The 19,962-nt window shown below is 39.1% G+C and overlaps 2 protein-coding genes across 4 annotated transcripts in view; one reads left to right on the top strand and one right to left on the bottom strand.

Annotated features, from left to right (window-relative positions):
• Window positions 1-137: 137 nt before the first annotated feature.
• Window positions 138-7,043, top strand: redic1 (regulator of DNA class I crossover intermediates 1). 2 transcript variants are annotated; one of them, XM_085385785.1, is made up of 14 exons: window positions 138-540; window positions 641-680; window positions 1,479-1,629; window positions 1,729-1,861; window positions 1,979-2,036; window positions 2,138-2,252; window positions 2,356-2,456; window positions 3,791-3,918; window positions 4,006-4,242; window positions 4,335-4,368; window positions 4,623-4,650; window positions 4,756-4,850; window positions 5,250-5,925; window positions 6,028-7,043. In XM_085385785.1, exons 1-14 carry the CDS (start codon window positions 518-520, stop codon window positions 6,201-6,203), a joined length of 1,995 nt encoding a protein of 664 aa, XP_085241911.1. In that variant the 5' UTR covers window positions 138-517; the 3' UTR covers window positions 6,204-7,043. The 2 variants fall into 2 exon arrangements, with proteins under 2 accessions (XP_085241911.1, XP_085241909.1); XM_085385783.1 differs by lacking the exon at window positions 138-540 and having other exon boundaries at window positions 545-680.
• Window positions 7,044-7,193: 150 nt separating this feature from the next.
• Window positions 7,194-19,962, bottom strand: part of slc2a13a (solute carrier family 2 member 13a) — a 99,846-nt gene continuing 87,077 nt past the window's right edge. Inside the window, exons 5-10 of one of the 2 annotated variants that reach the window (XM_085385786.1) lie at window positions 16,494-16,657; window positions 16,267-16,387; window positions 12,462-12,587; window positions 12,177-12,295; window positions 10,439-10,605; window positions 7,194-9,591 (exon numbers count right to left, since the gene is read on the bottom strand). In XM_085385786.1, coding sequence (XP_085241912.1) covers window positions 9,370-9,591; window positions 10,439-10,605; window positions 12,177-12,295; window positions 12,462-12,587; window positions 16,267-16,387; window positions 16,494-16,657 — 919 coding nt within the window. In that variant the 3' untranslated portion in view covers window positions 7,194-9,369. The remainder of the gene's footprint in view (window positions 9,592-10,438; window positions 10,606-12,176; window positions 12,296-12,461; window positions 12,588-16,266; window positions 16,388-16,493; window positions 16,658-19,962) is intronic. The other variant, XM_085385787.1, reaches the window with a different exon arrangement.

The raw sequence follows: 19,962 nt of genomic DNA on the forward strand, positions 1-19,962 counted from the left end.
ATTGTTGCCAAATTAAAGGCGTTCCTACCTCCACCGTGTCTGTGTTAGCTTTTATTTTATAAAGAAAATCAGCCCAACATCCGGTTTTGCTGTCGTCACTGGCGACTTAGTTTGCAAAGGGGTTTTTTCATTGGTCGAGCCCCCGGCAAAAATATGATTGGTTGTCTGACAGACGTAAATAAATTAGTCCCAACTGATTTATTCTACTATACTACAGTATTTTATTTTAAGCAAACGTAAGGCACAGTGAAATAAAATACAGAAATAAAGCAGACAAACTCCATGAAAATTACACATATATATTTTCTTCTTTGAGCATTTCTGAGCACGTGTCGGAAGTCTGGTGGTTCGTCCTCGCGCTTCTATTGTATTCTGAAAGCTAAGATAAAGTTAGCTACCTAGCTGAAACAAAACAATAAGCTATGCATGCACTCTGAATTTTTGTGCTGACACAGGCACAAAAGCTTTGTAGTTTTCTGGATTTTGTCGTTTCTATAGTAATTAAGAGCTGTTAAAAATGAACTGGGTGGGAGGTTCAAGGTAAGAGAAAGCAAATTTTGGTTATTAGCTGATGTGTTAATGTATATCATATTAGCCTATAAATGTTTAAGCTAACTAGACATGTAACTGCTCATTTCAGAAACCGGTTAGTGATGAGGAATAATGCCAAAAAGCAGAGGGTAAGACAACCAAATAAAACTTACATTGTTTTACATTAAGTGCAAGTAGAATGCTAAATATTAAATGTTTAATTGTATACTCCATAAAATATTGTATCCAGAAGAAAACTTGCTTTAAAGGGATGCATTTCTAACCAGGGTTGTTTTACAAAATGGAAAGAATTGTTTTGACTTTTAATTTTGAGTATAAGTTAAATTCTTACATAAGGAGGTCAATAGTGCACAGGTTGCATATTGAAAATATATTTAAAGTAGTGGAATAAGACTTTTAATAATAATAATAAATTTTATTTAAAAGCCACGTTCAAGACATCTAAGGACACTTAGAATAGAATAAAAGACATAGTAGAACAATGACAAGATCTATCTATATATGTGTGTGTGTATACATGGTTTATAATGTGTGTAACTTTGGACTTGTACTTGTTCACAACTTTAATTACTTATTTGTTGTTTGGTATTTTTAGTAGAAGGCAACTTAGCCATTTGAAAAGCCCAGACATGGCCTATTTGAAGTTTCATTGATGTGAAGTCTTAAAACTCAACAATACCCCAAAATAACTCATTAATAATCACTAGCCCAAATTGCTGCCTTTGTTTTTCACAAACATTTTATTTATTTTTCATGTAATAAACATTAAAATCTATATCCTTGTGTAATGATAATTCATTAAATAAATAACAATCACTAATGTTCAAGCTTGATGTTTTTTCATTGTAATCAGTTTTGTAAATGTATTAAATTAACAAAGCCTTTGTCCCTGTGCCTAAATATTGGTTGTGCTTTTTCTGTTCCAGGAATTCTTTGAAAAGAGAAAAATGCAACAAAAACTTAAAAACATGGGAATACCTGTCCCAGCCCCTTCCCTAGGCAACACTAGTTCTGGTAGTTTGGACCTAATGACTCTGTTTATCGTCAACCAGATTGCTGCTAAAAAAGCATGTAAAGGTGAGATTCACAGCCCCAGATCACCAGAAAACAATAATCGAATACATTTAAGCCTCAGGATGGCAAATGATGTAAACAGAAAGTGTTCTTGTTTTTCAGATCCTCCTAAAGCAGCAGTTCTTGGCAGCTGTAAGGCAGGAGCCAGGCATAAGAGAAAAGATCCTCTGGTGCTCTCGATGAGCCCCTGTTCCCCATCACGGCTGTGTCTTGTTGAGGGCCAGTCTGAGTACAGGTATAGCCCCACTGTGGGTTAACAGTTCTTGTAGCCAATTATGTTAATATAATAATAATCCTCTTAATAAATGGAATGAAAAGGGTTTTAAAAGTATTATATTTTCCATTTTAACAGTGTTCAAGAAAGCAGAGAAAGAAGGAAGGTAATTCCACAAGGGTTCAAGTTTCAGCGTGTAAGTCACTTTCCCGCTCTTCATGGTTTTACTTCAAGTTAGCGAAACGTGCTTAATATGAACAAATGTAAAGACACTCACTAAATCCCTGTTTTTGTAAGTTGTCACCAGTACTTGAGTCAGGTTTCTCAGACAACAGTGCCTCTGACTACCTGCCTGCCATACCTGATGCCCGCAGCCCCTTCTCTTCCACCTCATCTGCCTGCTCAGGCCAAGGTTGTGTAACACTAATAGACTATTAACAACTATAACTCAGTTACAGTACTGCGTATTCTTCTTTGCGTGATGATATCTTATGAAATCCAACTGTTCTCCACAGGAACTTTCACCCTGCAGCTGAATCTCCAGAAACAAAGCCAAGCACTGCATCCCTCTTCTCCCCCACCTTGGGACACCTCAGTTCTATCGCAGACCGATGCAGTAAGGGATAGCTCTTATTAGAATTACATCACTACTTTAAGGTTAAAGTTGTAGTTTTTACACATTTTACCCCACACGTGGTTTCATATGTAAGAAAGGAAAAGTATGGAAACTCTGACTTGAGTTGAGAAACTTATCTAAAGTTGGTGTGGAAAAATGGCTTATGTTGGTGTTGTTTAACAGGCCAACAAAGATTTTGGTAACTTCTCAGAACTCTGCTTTACAATAAATCATATTGTGCTTTAATTATAGAATGTGACATATGTCATGTGTGTCAAGGTCTTTCACAGTGAATGTAATCTTTTTTTTGTGTATTGATTTCATTCATGGGAATTAAAAACTGGTAATTTTGCCATGAGGCTGAGATACACGTTGAAGATGGTTTGCTTCAAGTAGAAGCTGCTGAAGTAACTAGATGAATGGGCCTGTTCCTGATAGTCTGGTGGTGAGGTGGTCCACTCAGGGTCACCAGCGTTTCGCCCTTTAACCTGTAAGACTTTAAATGAGTGGGGGATGGCCAACTTCGATGAAAATTGAAGCTGCATGCCATCCTTTTCGCATTGGCTTTCTTCAGATTGTGAGAAATGGATAGCCTGTCCCCCAGTGACCTCATCTACAAACATGGTTTTTGCACACCTACACAAGTGTAATCCCAGGTGCCTAATTATAAATACTTATTTATATTTATTCAGGCTATTCAGGCCTAAAATTCAGGCATTCTTGTTCAATACAAAAGCTGAAAACAACAAAGAAAAAGTAATGTAGCATTACTTTTGGTATTACTAAAGGTACCAGTATTTTATCATATCACTATAGTATTTTAGTAAGTAAAATTTATTTATATAGCACTTTTCACAGTTAAAAATCACAAAGTGCTTCACAATTAAACCAGAAATATAAATAAAATGAAAAAAAAATTAAAGCTTGTTTGTATAGAAATGTCTTCAGCTGCTTTTTTTTAAAAGGGGTCAAGTGTAAAGAGTGCCTTTGTGCCACTGCCCGAAAAGCCCGATCCCCACGTGTTTTGAACCCAGTACATGTGACCAACAGTAACCTCTGACCTGAAGCGCTCAAGAAGAAGCATGAGGTTTCAACAGGTCAGAGATATACTGTGGAGCTTCAACATGTGGAGCTCTGAAAGTTACAACTAAAAGTTTAAAATGAAACCTAAAATTTGCCGGCAACCAAAACTGGAGTAGTATGTGACCTCTTGTTTTAGACCAGTTTATAGTCTTTGGAGCAACAGCATCTCTTGCTAAGAGAAAATAGTATCTAATAAAATGTGACAATAATGTGTCTTTCTTCTGACAAATGCTGATTTGTTTCTCTGTCAGTTTCATCCTTTCTCTCAGCCCAGAAGTATGACAAACACATCTCCCTGGTCGCACAACCTTAACCAACCCTTCTTCCAACTTGAGAACCCCACAGCATCTCAAGTCCTCTTTGGCAGTCCACAACCAGGGTGAAAACAAGTTTACATTTTAATTGGTTATTTTCTATCCTTAGTTTCAATTTTTTAACCAATCAGTGCCCGTGTGTGTTGCCACAGTAAAAGCAAGGCAGAAGACCATGCAACATATGTGGACAGCATCTTTCTCAACCGGCCAAAGGCCAAAGAGTCCATGCTGGACTTCACGCTTAACCAGTCAGAAATTCAGCAGCAATTGGAGAACAATGTCTTTAGAGGCTTTTGTGATGAAGATTGTGAAGGACACTCTCATTCTGGGAGTGAAAAATCAAAAATATGTCTCCCAGATCAGACACCGGTAAACTCTTCTGCACCTCAGTAAGTGTTTGCACTTCCAGTCTAACGAAATGCATTATTATGAAGCAAATTTTGAATCCATTTTATGTTGGGTTTTATCATTTTATTGCCAGAACTGTGCCAGACTCACAGTGCATGGGAGCAGAGGTAAGCGGGTTTTAAAAACTACATGTGGGAGTAAAGTTGCCCTTTTACTGCCACCAAGTGGTCAAGTTTGGAACTGCGACAAAATTAACTTTAAATGTGTAGAAAGTAAATCATCACAAAGTTTAATGAGGCTCTCCAGTCATCATAAGCTGTCATATAGAGCTCCCAACAGTTTATGTTTAATATTTTTCATAACTGGATTATATACATGGGTACAGCAGAAGTCTCAAATATTGATTATGTTTTGTTCACAGCCCTGCAACTGCCCTGACACAAGGTTTTGTAAGTTTCCAAGGAGTCTCACGTTAAGGAAATTCATTTATTATGTACATGTTTGAGGAAAAACCAAAACGTAAATGGGTGTTTTTTTCCCCTCTAATTCCACAGCATGTTTTGGAGACAACACTGGGCCAGTGAATGGCTCTGAATATTCGCCAAGTTACTCTTTTAGAGGAGGTCACCTGAGTCCAGACTCAAATGATGTGAGTGAAGCTACACTGTGAACTTTATTCCAACTATCTGAAGTGCTCTACTTGGAAAGTTATCTTTGAAATACATTAAAGTAATCTTTCATCTAACCCCTCAAAACTGTAGCAAATTCATGCTGTATTTTTGTAGTACTGATGTTAATTAAGCTGTAGATTAACTATCAGCACTCTGCCAGTTTCTGCAGCCTCCTTTTTTAATTAAACACAAATGAGTAAATTACTATTAAACAGATGATCATCACCTGTCCCAAATAGTTAACACCAAAAAGCAACACTCATTAACAGCACAGTGTTCTTTGCACAGTGCCACTGATTTATACCTCTTTCCTGGACATATTTTCACACCATCTGACACAGGAATTGCTGTTTTCTACTTTTAAAACTATATATTAGGATGAAGACTGCTATCAGCTATGCCTCCCAGCATCTTCTTCTTACATGGATCAAGCCTTTGGCCTCAGTGGCTCACAAGGGAATTTAAATGAAACACTCTCTGAGCTCAGGTCTCACACCCCACGAATAAGATCCCAAATGGACTTCAGAGTTGACCTAAAAGTTACTGAGAACATGGCTACCCCAGATAAGGCCTTTGAAAGTAAAGGGCAGGAGAAAGAAAGCAGCACAGCTCTCCTTTTATCTCCACACCCTTCAGCTCAAACTCAGAGCTCAGATGTCTGCAAATGCAAGAAAACATCAAGTGAAACTCGAGATGCAGGAACTCAAACAGTACGCAGCCCGCCAGCTGGGGCGTGCGATGCTTCGACTCAGTGCAGCTTTGTTGCAGACAGTGCTCTTGGGTACAGCTTGCATCTATCAAACGCTGACATGTCGGAGCTGCCTCCAGCCACAGGGAGGCAGGCCGGTACTGCCACAGAGCCAGATGCACTCACAGCTTCACCAGAAAACTCCAGGAGCGAAGAGAAGCAGACGCCCTGGAGCAACAAGAAATCAAAGGCGGTTTCCCTGTCAGGCAGGAGCATGATCACTGCTAATAACGGTGCCAAAACGATTCTACAGAGACCCACAAACCTTCTTCTCACTAACGACCTGAGCACGACTAATGTCAAAGGTATGACATGAAAGTGAAATAGTCAGCTCTCTTTATGTGTCGTTTGAGAGAAACTTGAGATAGAAAATCACATTAAATTTTGCTCTAATGTTTCTAATTTAGGTCAGGAGAATAAAGAACACGAGAACTGCCCTCCAATGACAAGCTTTTCAGATCAAGGGAGGGAAGAGGGCACATCTGGCACCAAAGTTAACATAGTCTCAAAGGAGGCTGAAATGCTTCAAGAAATAGTCAACATTTTGCTCCTCCTGAAGCAGAGGAAAATTCAGGGCTACTAAGAACAGATGGATGAAGACATCAGGAAATCAGTTCTGTGCTGTGCATCTTCCTTTATTTTACAGCAACAGTCATAAAAGTAGATTAAAATAGTTACAGTGCTCTTAATGTTGTGATGCAGTTTATGCAGTTAAATAAAGCTCCAAAACATGACTTTGACTCATACATTTATTTCTTTCCCCATATACACAATATTTCATGAAGATATTTATCTTTATATAATATAAACTCTAGCAAAACATTTACAGCTTGAACAATAATCAAATATACAGCACTCTTTTTTTTTTAAATTTGCTTTTCTGTAATACCCCACAAACTTTAGCAAAAACACACATAATTGGTTCACATAGAAAAAAATGTAACCATTTTACTGATAAGTACACATTTAATGCCCTCAGCTGTGGTAGAGGACAGTGTTAACCGGAGGTTAAGGGCTGAACACCACATTATCTCTGACACAGGTGCAGCCTAAAACAATCACATTAAATATTTGGTTGACACAAGTTTTCGTTACTCAGTCTGTGCCGTGGACAAGTAAATCTGTGGTTTTTGTGTGTAGTAATACTTTCAGTACAAAACTAGCTTGTGAAGTTTTAAGAAAACTCTCCTGGATTAAGTGAAACTGGTCAAATACAATCCTATACTAAATTATAGTTGCTAGTGTTTTCTACACCTTTCACTCCAGAGAAGCTGCGCTAAATGAGTTGAAAAGCAAAGTTTTGGAAGTTTAAGTTATTACTCTGAACTATATTTCGCAATGTTTTGTTTTTATTGAAATAAACAATCAGTGCTCATCTTCGAGGATCCCTTTATTACCTCTCTGGGTTAAAAAAGACAATATCTGGAATATTCTAGCCCCATAACTACAAATCACAAGTGTTTACAATAGAATAGCTTATCATTTTCAAACACAAGTTGAATATTTGACCGTGTTTTGTGCTGACTTCAATTCTTGATATGATTTTATTGTAGTCTGTACATGTTGATACTACTTGTTTGTGTTTGCTTTGAAAAATGATCAGCTATTATAACACTGAAGAACTTGCAACTAAAGAGGCAACTATGATATTTGAAAGCTTTTTTTATTTTCAAAAAATCAGCCGGTTTTCCACATGAGGGTGCTTGTGTGCTACAATATGCCATCACTGTTCTTCCATTTATTGAAGGAATTTGTTTCTAATCAATTTTTTAAAACCTTTTTTCCCCATAGCTATCCACATGACACCTTGAAAACACCAAAATTACTACAATACTTGCAAATACCACCGAGTTTTAATGGATCACTTAGGTGTAATTGTCCCACGGCATTTGATGGTCTGTTTCTTGTTTTAAAAAGTGGTACTAGTCTATAAATAGACTAGATTTATAGATAATGGACTGTTGGGAAAAAAAAATTAAATGGTAATTTTCTGCTAGCACATTATCCGTTTTTTTACTGAGGTTTCTGGGTATTTCTATTAATGTGGGGTTAAAAATATAGGTAGAAGAAATCATATGGAAAATTCCATCATTTTAAACGTTGCATTGTACTGTATTTTTACAATCGTTTATTTTGGGTGTCTGCCATGAGAAACCTGTTCACTAAGCACAGCAGCAGCCTTTATACCCCTTACTTACCCTTTTATATTTTTTGTTACACAGTTGTCTACTTTCCAACAGTTTTGCTACACAGAAAATTACGTGTATTTAACTAACAAGGTGTAACCTTACACAGTTTACACTTTTACAAAACAACATTGCCAAATTACGCTAAAGCCTACTCCTCAACTTTTGACACAAGAACTACATAAATGATATGCTCGGCTATTTGTACATAAGGCTGTGAAGGAAGACACAAAGCAAAATACATGAAATTTTAGTCAATAAAATTCCATCACAGGTGAAATGCAAATATGCACATGTTAAAATTTAAAAAAGGCCATGTAGACCTACAGGAAATGTGACTGAAAAATGGCCATTAGGCACCTTCACAATACACAGGCACTAATATATCAATGTTCAGATAGAACGAAACACTTAAAAATCTCAGTCATCAAGCTAAAGCTTACTTTTACTGCTACAGACAGAACAGCCCGGTTTCTTTGCTGGATATTACAGACACTATATCCAGAAATAACAACAAGAAAAAGTTCATTGCAAGAGTTGCAACATTGGTTCGTAGGGTAGGTTTTGCGAAGCACATTTTAAATGAAAAAGTAAGCAACGTTAAGAAATTTGTAATTTGTCGAAATGTGGATTCACAAAAAGATCTGTTTTAAATAAATATATAAATACACAAACCATACTGTAGCACGAAGACTTCCAGTCCTTTCAGGGCTACCAAGTTTGTAAGAACGGTTTTGTTTCGGCACCCGTCGACAATACAAGTTTACTCAACCGTAATGATATACCGTGTGTCTCTGGCAATTGCTTTTCATAAAAATTCAAACTGCAAACAGAAGAACATCAGGTCAAGGACTGACATTAAGTGTGCTACGCTACAAGCTGAAAAAACGAGACAGCAGAATGTGTCTCATACACCAAGGCATAATGGTACGAAAGACAACAACAGCTGCTGTCCAGTCAACAAAAGTTTTGTGGTTGTATTTACTGTAACTTTTTGAATGGCGTTGCCATTGTATTCTGACACAAAGCTCTGGGATAAAACCGTTTATAAATCATAAATGGTGCTTATAAAACAAATGCACAAAATATTAGGGACAAATTCCAGTCCCTTGTATTTTGTATCTTTGCATCTGTTAAACAGTCATAACTAGTCTCTATGAAAAAGACACTGGACTTCTATGTATTATGCTTTGCCTATTATCTGCGTAGAAGGCCGGTGTTATAGACTTCTGTGGTTGAAAATAATAAGCAGGTCTGAAACCAGATAAGGTGCCAGTTCACCCCTGAATTTAGAGAATGAACTAATGGGAAACATTCATGCTAAAGCATTAGTGTTGATTGGGATTTCCCCAACTGACTGCTTGAAAAGTGAACTGATACATGTTACTGATAGAAGCATAGTCTTCTAAAATGTAATTCCCAATCTATGTTGGAGGTAAACCAGTGGCCCCGCAGATCACAGGAAAAAGAACACTAATACAGACTCAGCCGCTCTGCATGTTCCAGTGAAACAGCTAATGAAACACCCAGAGGGAGGTAAGCAACACCCAAGTTTCCTCTAGTCTACATCTGATGCGTCATTGTCCGATAGATGGTAGTTTGAACCTTTGACCCGGATGTACTCAACCTGCCGTCCCTCATCCGAATCAGAGGCGCCGCAAGAGCAAAGGTGGTTTTCGAACAACGCTTCGATCTCCTCCAGACGGCGGGATTTGGTTTCTGGCAGGCAGCCATATGTGAAGACGAAACCCAGCAAGGCCATGCTGGAGTACAGGAAGAAAGCTCCTGAGAAGACAAAGCAAAAGAACACGCTGTCACCGAGGATAGCCACCCACAAAGATGAGAAACACAATGGCACAACTTCACACTTCTTATGAGAAATGATTTGCTTGTTCTCTTTCACTGCCAGAAAAAGAAACACCGATGGTGACAACAGATCCCGCGGGCAGCTAATATTAGACCACGACTGCCCACGCACTTCTAGGGACGTGTGTGGTGAAGAATGAAAATGCTTTTGCAACACTGCTTTCACACTGCTGGTCACCCTACGATAAATGTGGAGTATAAGTAAAATGTCCCTGTCAATGTGGCCTTACAGCAGGGTTAACAGGAAACAAATAACTATGTGACGAATAAGGGTTCATACGAAAAGACTGACACAGGTTTAATGAGATTTTGTCGCAACTGTGGTCCGTATTTTCTTCTTGTCAACGCACAGTGACATTTTTAAGTTGCAGCCGAGTGCACTTTAAGATTTAACAAGACAACATCTTGTGTTTTCCCAGCTTTGACATTATTTGCCCCACTTTTAGTAAATGATTGCTATCAAGCAGATAAATTGGTGAATGACTCAGAATCGATAATTAATCCAGTGGATCTCAGGATGCCTCCACAATCACCCCTGATTGATTGATCTCCAACTCCGCCAAAGGTCAGCTCCTTCCTGTGTGAGGGGAAACCTGCTGTTGTGCTACACTGACTGAGGAGTTATGCAAGATGGGTGGAAGAAAGCATCACTTCAGGGTATCAGCAAGCTGTTCTGTCCTTATTGCTCTTAATGGGAACACAAAAATACCTCTTACGTGTAAAAAAAAATAAAGGATAAAATCTTTCAAGGTTATTATTTCCTTACACACAGAAACGGACCATAGTAGGTGATGTACTGAGCCAGGTGGAGGAAGGTAAGAGACACCAGGATGTTGAAGGTCCAGTTGACCCCTGCTGCACAGGCGTTCCCTGTGCTCCTTGCCCAAAGAGGATAGATCTCAGAGTTGATGGTCCATGGCATTGGACCCATACCTGCGACAGACAAGTGAGAATGAGCCGTGGGACCATTTGATTAAGAGGTGGAGATGTGAGATGGATGGAGAATTGCACTATATTTTGTTTAAGTCTTGTCAGCAGCACTTCATACAACTTATTTCATTTTCTGTCATGTAAAAAATTCAAAACTCAAATGTTCTATAGTCTGTATATTTCAAAAGGATGTGAGATTACAATAGAAGAAAGGGAAGTGTAGATACTTTATAACAGCAGATCCCAACCCCCGGGCCACGGACCGGTACCAGGCCGTGAGTCGTTTGGTACCGGGCTGTGAGAGTTAAGGCTCGGATGTGAAATTTATGGTTTTCAGGGTTTTTATCGTTAACTCGGTTTCCCTGGGTCTTTTCCCGTGTTGTAGTTGTGAGTCTTATTTTGAAAGAAATATTTACGCGTTACCATAGCGACCAGAGAGCATTAAGGGGCAGAGAGGAGGATGTTACTCTCAGTGTTGTTGGCGCATTTCAGGAAGACGCTGCTAATAAAGTTACACAATTACACGGTGAATTCTCGTTTATTATTATTATTATTTACAAAATACCACAGTTTTTGTCTTGGTCGTATCATTTTATTTTGTTGTATTTATCCACAACACCTCACCTCGGTCCGTGAAAATATTGTCTGACATTAAACCGGTCCGTGGAGCAAAAGGTTGGGGACTGCTGCTTTATAATACAGCCCATACCCCTGTCCGACCCTTGAATTCCAATCCAAGAAGACAAGGACAGGATACCACAAAGAGGAAATTTTGGTTGTCCTTTACTTTAAAATACCCCGAAGTTACTAATTAAATAAAAAATACATGAAGTTTGATTTGCGTCCTCTTTCTTCTCCCTAGACTCTCAATTAAGAAGAATTACATGGTAAATGTAGAAAAATTACATAATCAGTCGTGGGCTGTGTTATGAAGTGCTACCGTGCCTATAATAGAAACAAAGACGGTAGTTGAATTTGACAGAAGCAGAAAAGCTCTATCAATATGCAGCATCTACATACAAGTAAAAAGATATTTGATTTGCAGTCAGCTTCTGATTCCTTTTGTAGGTTGAGTAGTATTGACCAGGCAAATTTATGCAGGCTTTGGCTGCGTACAGGTAAACAGTCCATGTGGAAAATAAAATAAAAACATATACGCCAAAATGCAGTTTTATAACTACTGGCTCTTGTTTAGCTATGAGACTATGATCTACCTGTTTATTTGCGTTTTAAAAACTGTATCTGCATTTCTGGACTCTAAACAATGAACAGTACACCAACTAGGAGTTTAGACAGCAGCCAATGGGTTGGTGCTTTGTTAGGATTATAATGGATCCTGTTAACTCTGGTAAGCACTCAGACAAACACATCTGCAGCTACAAGTCCAACACAGTGAGGTTTAGCTTTGGCAGGATATCAGAATATAGTATGCTTTGTCCCACACTGCATTTTCAGAATTCAAAAAAATTATGTTCAATTTATGGTTCTTTTTTTGTTATTGTTTGTTTTGTTTTCCCCAAAAGCATCCTGGTGTTGGATCTCATGGGGACTAAAACTAAGGTTCAGTCTCTCACCCGGCGCAAAGGCAGCCAAGTAGAACACCAGTCCCAGTAAAACCAACCAGGAGAAGGAGGTGGGGCAGTAGTTGTAGGCCCAGTAGGTCTGATCTCTCATCAGGGTAGAGTTGGAGCATCTATAAGAGGCATGCACATTTTAGTTAGTTAGACTTTACCAATCCTTCTTAAAACTGTGTGTGTGTGTGTGGGGGGGGGGGGGGGGGGGGGGGTTAAAGGTGAGATGTGTTATTTCACTGCATCCTAATGCACTTCCACATGCTCACTTTGCATCCTGTGACTCACCTGCCCCATGCTGCGTGCTCGGTGGAGGCCTTATTGACTGGCACGCAGGAGGAGGCGAGCAGCGCCGAGCCATTCTCACGGTAACAGAAGCCGCATCCAGGATCCAGCATGCACGGCTCGCACACCCTAACAGCAGATGCAACACGCATTAACTCTCATTGCTCTAAAGACAATCAATCAAACGGCAGCTTGTAATCACATTCTTTTACGTCTGCCTTTCCTCTATAGGATGCTGAGAAACTCCTTGTAAAATTTCAATATGAATGTAAACGTACCTGCTGCTACTGGACAAGATGCAAATATAACAGAAAAACAGCTACCCACCCATCTAACTGAGGCACACATCTCTCACCTAAATCAGGAAATGCATGAGACATTCGTCCCCACTGTGTGGGATTCACTATCATTACATTTCTTTTCCTATCCTGTTCCCAGCTTTGTTAATTTAAACTACATCCTATCACATTATCATGTTCTGCGGTCTGTTTCTTGATGAGCAGTCCTTATTTTTGAGTGTTTCAACTGAATAGCTTCACAAGGGTGCACTCATCTTTCCCCGTGCTATTTAATCAGGTTCGAGGTAGGTCATGAAATGCACACTCTGCTTGAGAGATCTATTTTTATTGTCCGTAGCTTCCAGGGAAGCTTTTCTCTAATTTCACGCTGAGGTTAAGGATGAAAATAACACCATGTATTCAAAAGTAACTATTGCAGGAGGGTGAGGAGAAAGATATAACCACTTAGCATTAGCTGCTTAGAAGTATCTGTAACACTGATATAGATATTGTTAAGTATTAGTAAAGCTAAAGCCCATTAAACATCTGTTTTTATAAAAAGAAAAAATCCCAGAGACATTAGCAGGTCAGGCTAACTAGCCCAGCAGTAATGTAATGCTAGTGATACCTTAGCACTCCTAAGGTTTTTATTAGCGTTAGCTAGCATTGCAGGCTGGTTATGTCATAGATGGCAATTTCACCACTGTACTACTCATGGACTTCCCTTTTACCATGTGTGTAATGCAATGAGACAGTTCAGGAGACTAAGATGTATATTTTATACATATATTTTATACCATATTTGATATTTATCTGGTGACAAAAGTAAGCATAATGTAGCTAGGTCCTAAAAGGGTCAAACCCTTTCCCAATAGAAAAGCAGGGAGCTCGTCTAGAAATCCCTATCAGTAAAATTCTCTATCTATGATAGCTCCCCTTTAACCTTAGTGCTTTCCATCAGGAGCAACCTTCACCCTTAAATTAGTGGACAACCCACTCCACCAAACGATAGCCAACTCAAGGTACGCAGTCAGTATAAATGACTAAGTTAAGACCAGGTGAGTCAAAAAAAAATATTTGTAAAACATAAAATATTTGCACAAATGTTATGTGTCCAGTGCGTAAAGGGCTTTAGCTCTCCTTAGTCAAACCCCAAAATAGCACGTTAAGAAAACATCTTTAAATGGGACATCTGAGCACCAAAGCACTTAAGAGGCTACTGGTGGTTCTGGTGCTCTGTTGATGCTGCTGTGGTCAGTGAAAGGATGCGTGTGGGTTCATGTGAAGCAAAGTGAATTCAGTAAAGCTTTTCCAGTGTGGTAAAAGCACTCATCTCTTCAAATTATCCCTGCGTTTATGTGGGTTATAGCACGCGGTCGCAGGACAGCGAGTGCATTAGGCATTGCCTGTCGTTGTGATGAAAGACTGCCGTTACACATGATCTTCATCTCGTGTCTGTGTAAGTGAGAGTAAATTGCAACACGGAGGCATCTGATGACTGTTTCATTCGGAAACAAACTCTGGCTCACCGCCTGCCTTCTGCTGCTGCTGGGGACAGTCGAGTGAAATGGGAGTGACAGATGTTAGATGATGAATTGCGTAACTGTTAAAATCATTTAATTACATTTATTATGTGAAATAATTGACCACAATTTCTAACACCTATGCTGGCACTAATTTTGACCTCTGAGTACTCAGAGAAATCTAGATCTGTATTAATGTATGTGTAAAAACCTGCAAGAACTTCACCACAAAAATTCTTTTAGGAGGGTTTTATTCTCTTTCCACCACTTAGTGTCCTCTGCTCTAAAACTGCAAAATACTAAGTGCCTTTACTAAGAACAGAAGTGCTCCAAGGTCAACAGTAGCTTCCTCATGCCAGCACCCCCATTTTCGGTTCTTGTTTACCATTTTAAGCTATGCTACAATACCAAATGTACCGCTTTGTGTTTTCCTCCAACCTTCTGCAGAGTGCGACACCTTAATACAAACACAGAAATCTGTATTTTCCTTCAAATGTGCTAGATGATCAGACGGAGTAATTCAGAGGGACTCGGAGGTCTAAAGTCATACCTACTCCTCACATCCTGAAGGGAAATAACAACCCTCATTACTAGGTTTGATAGTGTAGCTGGATTTCTTTCCACCATGTACGTACATGTGTGTCTCAGTATGTCTTTTGGTCCTGGAGAAAGCTACTTTAGTGGTTATACCCCAGAACTTGGTTGCAAGCCATAAAAATGCAATATCCAGTTGGAAAAAAACACCAGGTGATTTACGTTCAGTTGAGATCAAAATGAAGGGCACGTTTGAAGACTGGTGTGCTCCGATGCATGGGTACTTCTGTATTAATATGGTAATGGAAGCTGAGCACTTACGGTTTGGAATGTCAACATGTTCCAATTCATAAGTGCTGGCAAAACAGAGGCTCTCAGGGTCTCAGTGCCTCTGAATAGGATGGACATGTCTGACCAAGAGGAGAGAGGAGAGAGGAGGGAATGCGTCTCCCCAGCCATCTCTTCCATCGGGGATTGAGGAGTTGGCCAGGGAGAGAAAGATCTGAGTATCTCTGCCTACACTTCTCCCATGACCTGAAATCGACGAATGGATTCATGCATGGGTAGATAGGAAGAAGGAATAATTGAGCCTTGGCGCCTCTGTGATCCAGGTCCTTTTGCATGCTTCAGTTTTAAGGACTTCTTATTGACATCAAGCATCAATGTGATATTAAGGTGCTTTCAGTCCCATTGCCACAGGTGTAAAATCAACCTAGCCATGCAGTCTGCCTTTACTAACAAAAAGCTCAACGAATCTGTGCATGGTGCTGTAATAGTTTGCCACCGTTGAAACAAGTCAGATTTTAACATTTTTCCCTCTTCGTTCTTCCATAATAAACTGTAAGTGGTATTATTGCAAAGTAGAAGCATTTAGGAACCACAGCAGTTCCTGACTGTGCATAATTACAGAGCGAGTCACCAAATGCTAAGGCTCATAGTGCATATAAGTCACCACTGATTTGCTAACTCAATAACCGCAGAAATCCAAACCTCATCTGGCATTAACATCAGCACAAAAACTGTGCACTGGGAGCTTCACAGCATGGGTTTCCACAGCCATGCTGTTTGCTTTTATGTCCATTTAATGTCAAGTTCATACTGGAATGAAAATCCTTGTTGTTATCATAATCCCATAATAAAGTAAAGCTCAATTCCACAGTTTACTGTAATTGTTACTGAGTAATTACACCATAGATTAGTGTTTTAACGTGTTCCCTAAAAGACTTGCTTTTGATACCACCGTATTAAATCCTCTGGGTAAATGGTCTTTATTGCTCAAATGGTGTTTTTTTTAACACTCTGCAGCTAAAATGGTGAACGGTGGAGCAATCAGAATAACTGCAGAAAAGAAAAGACAACCTGTTGTTGGAACAGGCTAAGAGAACTTAACACTGATAGATTCTGTTGATGTAATAATACCACATACTGTAAGATACATCTGAAACGCCACAGGCCTGTAGATAAAGTACTCACTGGTACTTGGAGCAGGTAGAGTTGGCCATGGCGGGGTCTAATGGGTGGTAGGTGACAGGGGGACTGTGCTGTGCAGACATTAAGAAACCGATGGCCAACAGACTCAAACTGAAACACGTGCCTGTCAAAAAATATAATAATTAAATAACGCAAAGAGCGCACAAAAACAACTTTTAATATTTTTTGTTGATTTGGACAGCTCAAGTCTCCTCCTCCTTTAGCCTTACCTATGATGCTGCCTAGGGTGAGCTTCCTACGCCCCACTCTCTCCACCAGCCACACTCCCAGCAGAGTAAACAGGAAGTTGGTGAGGGTGGTGAGTCCAGCCAGCCAGATTGCCAACCTGTCATCGCGCACTCCTGACATCTGCAGGATGGTGGCACTGTAGTACCTATGTGACATGAGAGAAGAAAGAAAAAGCAAAGTTAAGAGAATAATAATAAGAAAAACGAAGCATAAAAATAGGTCAAGAGTATCCTTCTTGTCTATAAACACAGACAGATTGGCAACACATTGCAGTCAGTCTTAGTTAGTCTGTGCCTATGAGTCCAACTTGTCCGTGACATGTTTCTTTGCAACAGACTTGACTTACCTGACTGCCAACTGGTTGTATTCTGGCTATATTTCTGCATATAAACAAGTTTGCAGTTAAATCATTGTCCTAAAGCAACTATTTGTGGAGGAATTTCTGAATTTGTGCCAGAATTTAAAAGTTAAACCACTTTATGAAAATACACATTTCAAACTGCCTTACATTCTCTTGGTTTGAATACAGTTGGAAACATTTTGGATAATGTTAGTGTGCAGAGTCAACAAAACACAAGAACGGCATATTCATTTTTCATTATTACACTTGTTATTACACTGTTATTACACATATTACACTTCAGTTAAATACATTTCAATTTTATTTATAAATATCAAATCACTACAGTCGCCTCAAGGCGTATTGTAAGGCAAAAACCCTACAAAGTATTTCAAGTACTGTATAATTGTATTTGGAGAAATGTTAAGCAGTCTCAGCACAATATTATGGCTACATTAAAGTATAAATATCAAACAGAAACATATACAAAACTGTAATCAATCTTTAAGTCAACAAGCCAATCACAGCCTCTCTTCGTAAGAGCAATTCACTCATCCACCAACCCCAGTCTCTCTACTTGAGCACCAGTCGCTCCACTAGAGACAGCTAGCGATCAGTTATAAATAGGCTCTCTCTTCATCTCTCATATAATATAATTATACTTGCAACTCTGGCACCATGTTGCTCCACGTGTGCAGATTAACAGCAATCATCATCAACAAGGCTCTAAGCAGGCTGCGGTCAACAATACAGACACCTGCACAGAGTCCATTTCCTGTTTCAACTTTGCTACTTTGTAACTAAGAAAGATGAGTGAAAAAAACCAAAAGGACATGCATGCAGAAAACAATGAAAAAAAATGCACACACCTGCAGGGACTCTTTAAAGTAAACACCTCCAGGCAGTCTTTAAAGTATAGCCATTGAAACGATGCGCTCATTGGCAGAAAACACATCATTACCCAAAATGAACACAACGCGTGCAAGCACATTCAATAGATAGGGACTCAGCAACCTTGAGAGAATGCAACACAAACACAAAGAAGGTAAGACTCATTAAGAAAAAGCTCAAATAAATCTACAGCATTGTCTGCCTGCCTGTGTCTCTAAAGGCAGCTCAGAATTAGCATTCTGCTTTTCATCTCTTCAAAAGCATCGTTATCTCTCTCTTGTTCTCTCTCTCATGTTCTTGGCTTTCTCTCTCTCTCTCTCCCAAAACAAAGACATTAATTTGAGGGATTTGCATAATAACACTTTACTTTTTCTGCCATGGTATCCACTCAGACAGAACGAGAACAGAAAAGGAAATGAGATGGTGTGAAACTCGGGTTTAAAAGCATGACCTACAGTCTTATAAGGTGCATGAGGTGATAAATGTTTTTGATGGAATTATTAGGCTTCTGCAGACTGAGATATATGCCGGCAAAAATGCACGTGCTTAATGGACACACACTCACACACACGCGAGAAATGAGTCGGTTTTGGAGCAGCAGCAGGAGTAAAAGCACTATTTCTGTTCTCAGCAGTACAGCCCGCTGTGCTCCATCTCCAGCCCTGCATCTTCCTGATTACAGCACAGACACATGCACACACATGCGCACACATTGTGTTCTGACTTAAAAAGTACTGTGAATAACAGCCTCCAGAAACAAAATGATCATTTTTTGACCACAGTGCCAAGAAGCACGGCCTGTGTTAAATGTTAAAAGCATCTCCGAACTGGCATTTCAGGCTTTTAAAAGCCCCAAAGAGACGCTCGAGAGGCAAACATGGCCTCTCGGATTTCTAAAGGACATCGTTATCCATCATCAAGTGCTACAGTGTCATTCTAAGGTGTCATGATGAAATCTCAATGAAAAAAAAAAAAAAGAAATAAGTGAGGAACATAATATATAAAGAACTACTCATCTATAAGTTGATAAATCAACTTTAACCCTGTAAGACCCAACCCATCAAAAAATAGCCAGAAAATTTAGATTTTTTTGGAACTGAGATGTTTATTAACTCTTATAACAAAATCCACTTTTTTTTGCTATATCATGTTGTGTATTATATATTTCTATTATATATGTATTATATATTTTTTGTATCACATTTGATACATTGGGCTTTTTTGGCAACTTTTTGTCAACTACAATGTTAATTTTAGACAAAAAAAAGAGTTTTGTCCATAACATTTTGAAATTATGGCAAGTACTGATCATGTTGATGAGATAGAGGTCTCAGAGACTCATATATCAAATATGATACAGAGGGCATTATAGGGCTAAAAAAAAATTCAAAATCGTGTTTTTACTTTTATTTATTTATGTGAGTGTCTACACTACAGCCATCTTTAACACACAGCGGAGGCTCTGTCGTGTTTTGGGGCGGCATTTCAGCCAGTGGTGTTGGAGCTCTTGTCAAAACTGATATAAAGACAGACTAGTACCATCAGGTTTTGATCCACAATGCAATACCATCTGGAAAGCAACTGACTGCATACTTTTTCAGCATGACAATGATCCTGTCATGGCTGTAAAAGCATACCCTGAGAAAAACAAACAATGGAACACTAACAATCATGGACTGGCCTCCTCAGAGCCCGGACATCAACATTACTTACAACATTACTTGTAGGTATTTCAATACATTCTTATATTTCCCATTTTTCCAGCAATCTTTAAAAAAAGAAAAAAAGAAAAGAGGTGTGGCTCAAGACATGCAGTTATTGGGGTTAGGTTCATCAGTAATTCTAAATTGCCCATAGGTGTGAATGGTTGTGTGTCTCTCTGTGTTAGCCCTGCGCCAGACTGGTGACCTGACCAGGATGTACCCAACCTCTCAACCTATGATAACTGGGATAGGCTCCAGTCCCCCCACAACCCTAATAAGAGTAAACAAAAACATTTGAATGGATGGTAGTTACTGAAGTATCTAATTTTGAAATGAATGTCTTTCCACAGCAAAGAAAAGGAAAACAAAGAATATTTTCTTTTTCCTTCTGTATATTTGCTCACCTGCAAATAGCAGGCTGCTTATGACAGCGCTCGAGCAGGAGACAGACTGATACTCTGGTATAAGAGATCAATGTACAAAGAAGTGAAGCAGCTCAGTATTCCCATGGACATT

The sequence above is a fragment of the Rhamphochromis longiceps genome, linkage group LG17 (genome assembly GCF_057381845.1).
Source record: "Rhamphochromis longiceps isolate RC_006_pf linkage group LG17, R_longiceps_female_GT1.1, whole genome shotgun sequence".
Taxonomy (NCBI): Eukaryota; Metazoa; Chordata; class Actinopteri; order Cichliformes; family Cichlidae; genus Rhamphochromis; species Rhamphochromis longiceps.

Excerpts from the sequence above, each read along its gene's own strand:
- redic1 (XM_085385783.1), top strand. The coding sequence starts at position 603 with ATGTTTAAGCTAACTAGACATGTAACTGCTCATTTCAGAAACCGGTTA. Across the intron at positions 4,243-4,334 it reads GTAAACTCTTCTGCACCTCA|AACTGTGCCAGACTCACAGT; the intron begins GTAAGTGTTTGC and ends TTTTATTGCCAG. Across the intron at positions 4,851-5,249 it reads TGAGTCCAGACTCAAATGAT|GATGAAGACTGCTATCAGCT; the intron begins GTGAGTGAAGCT and ends ACTATATATTAG.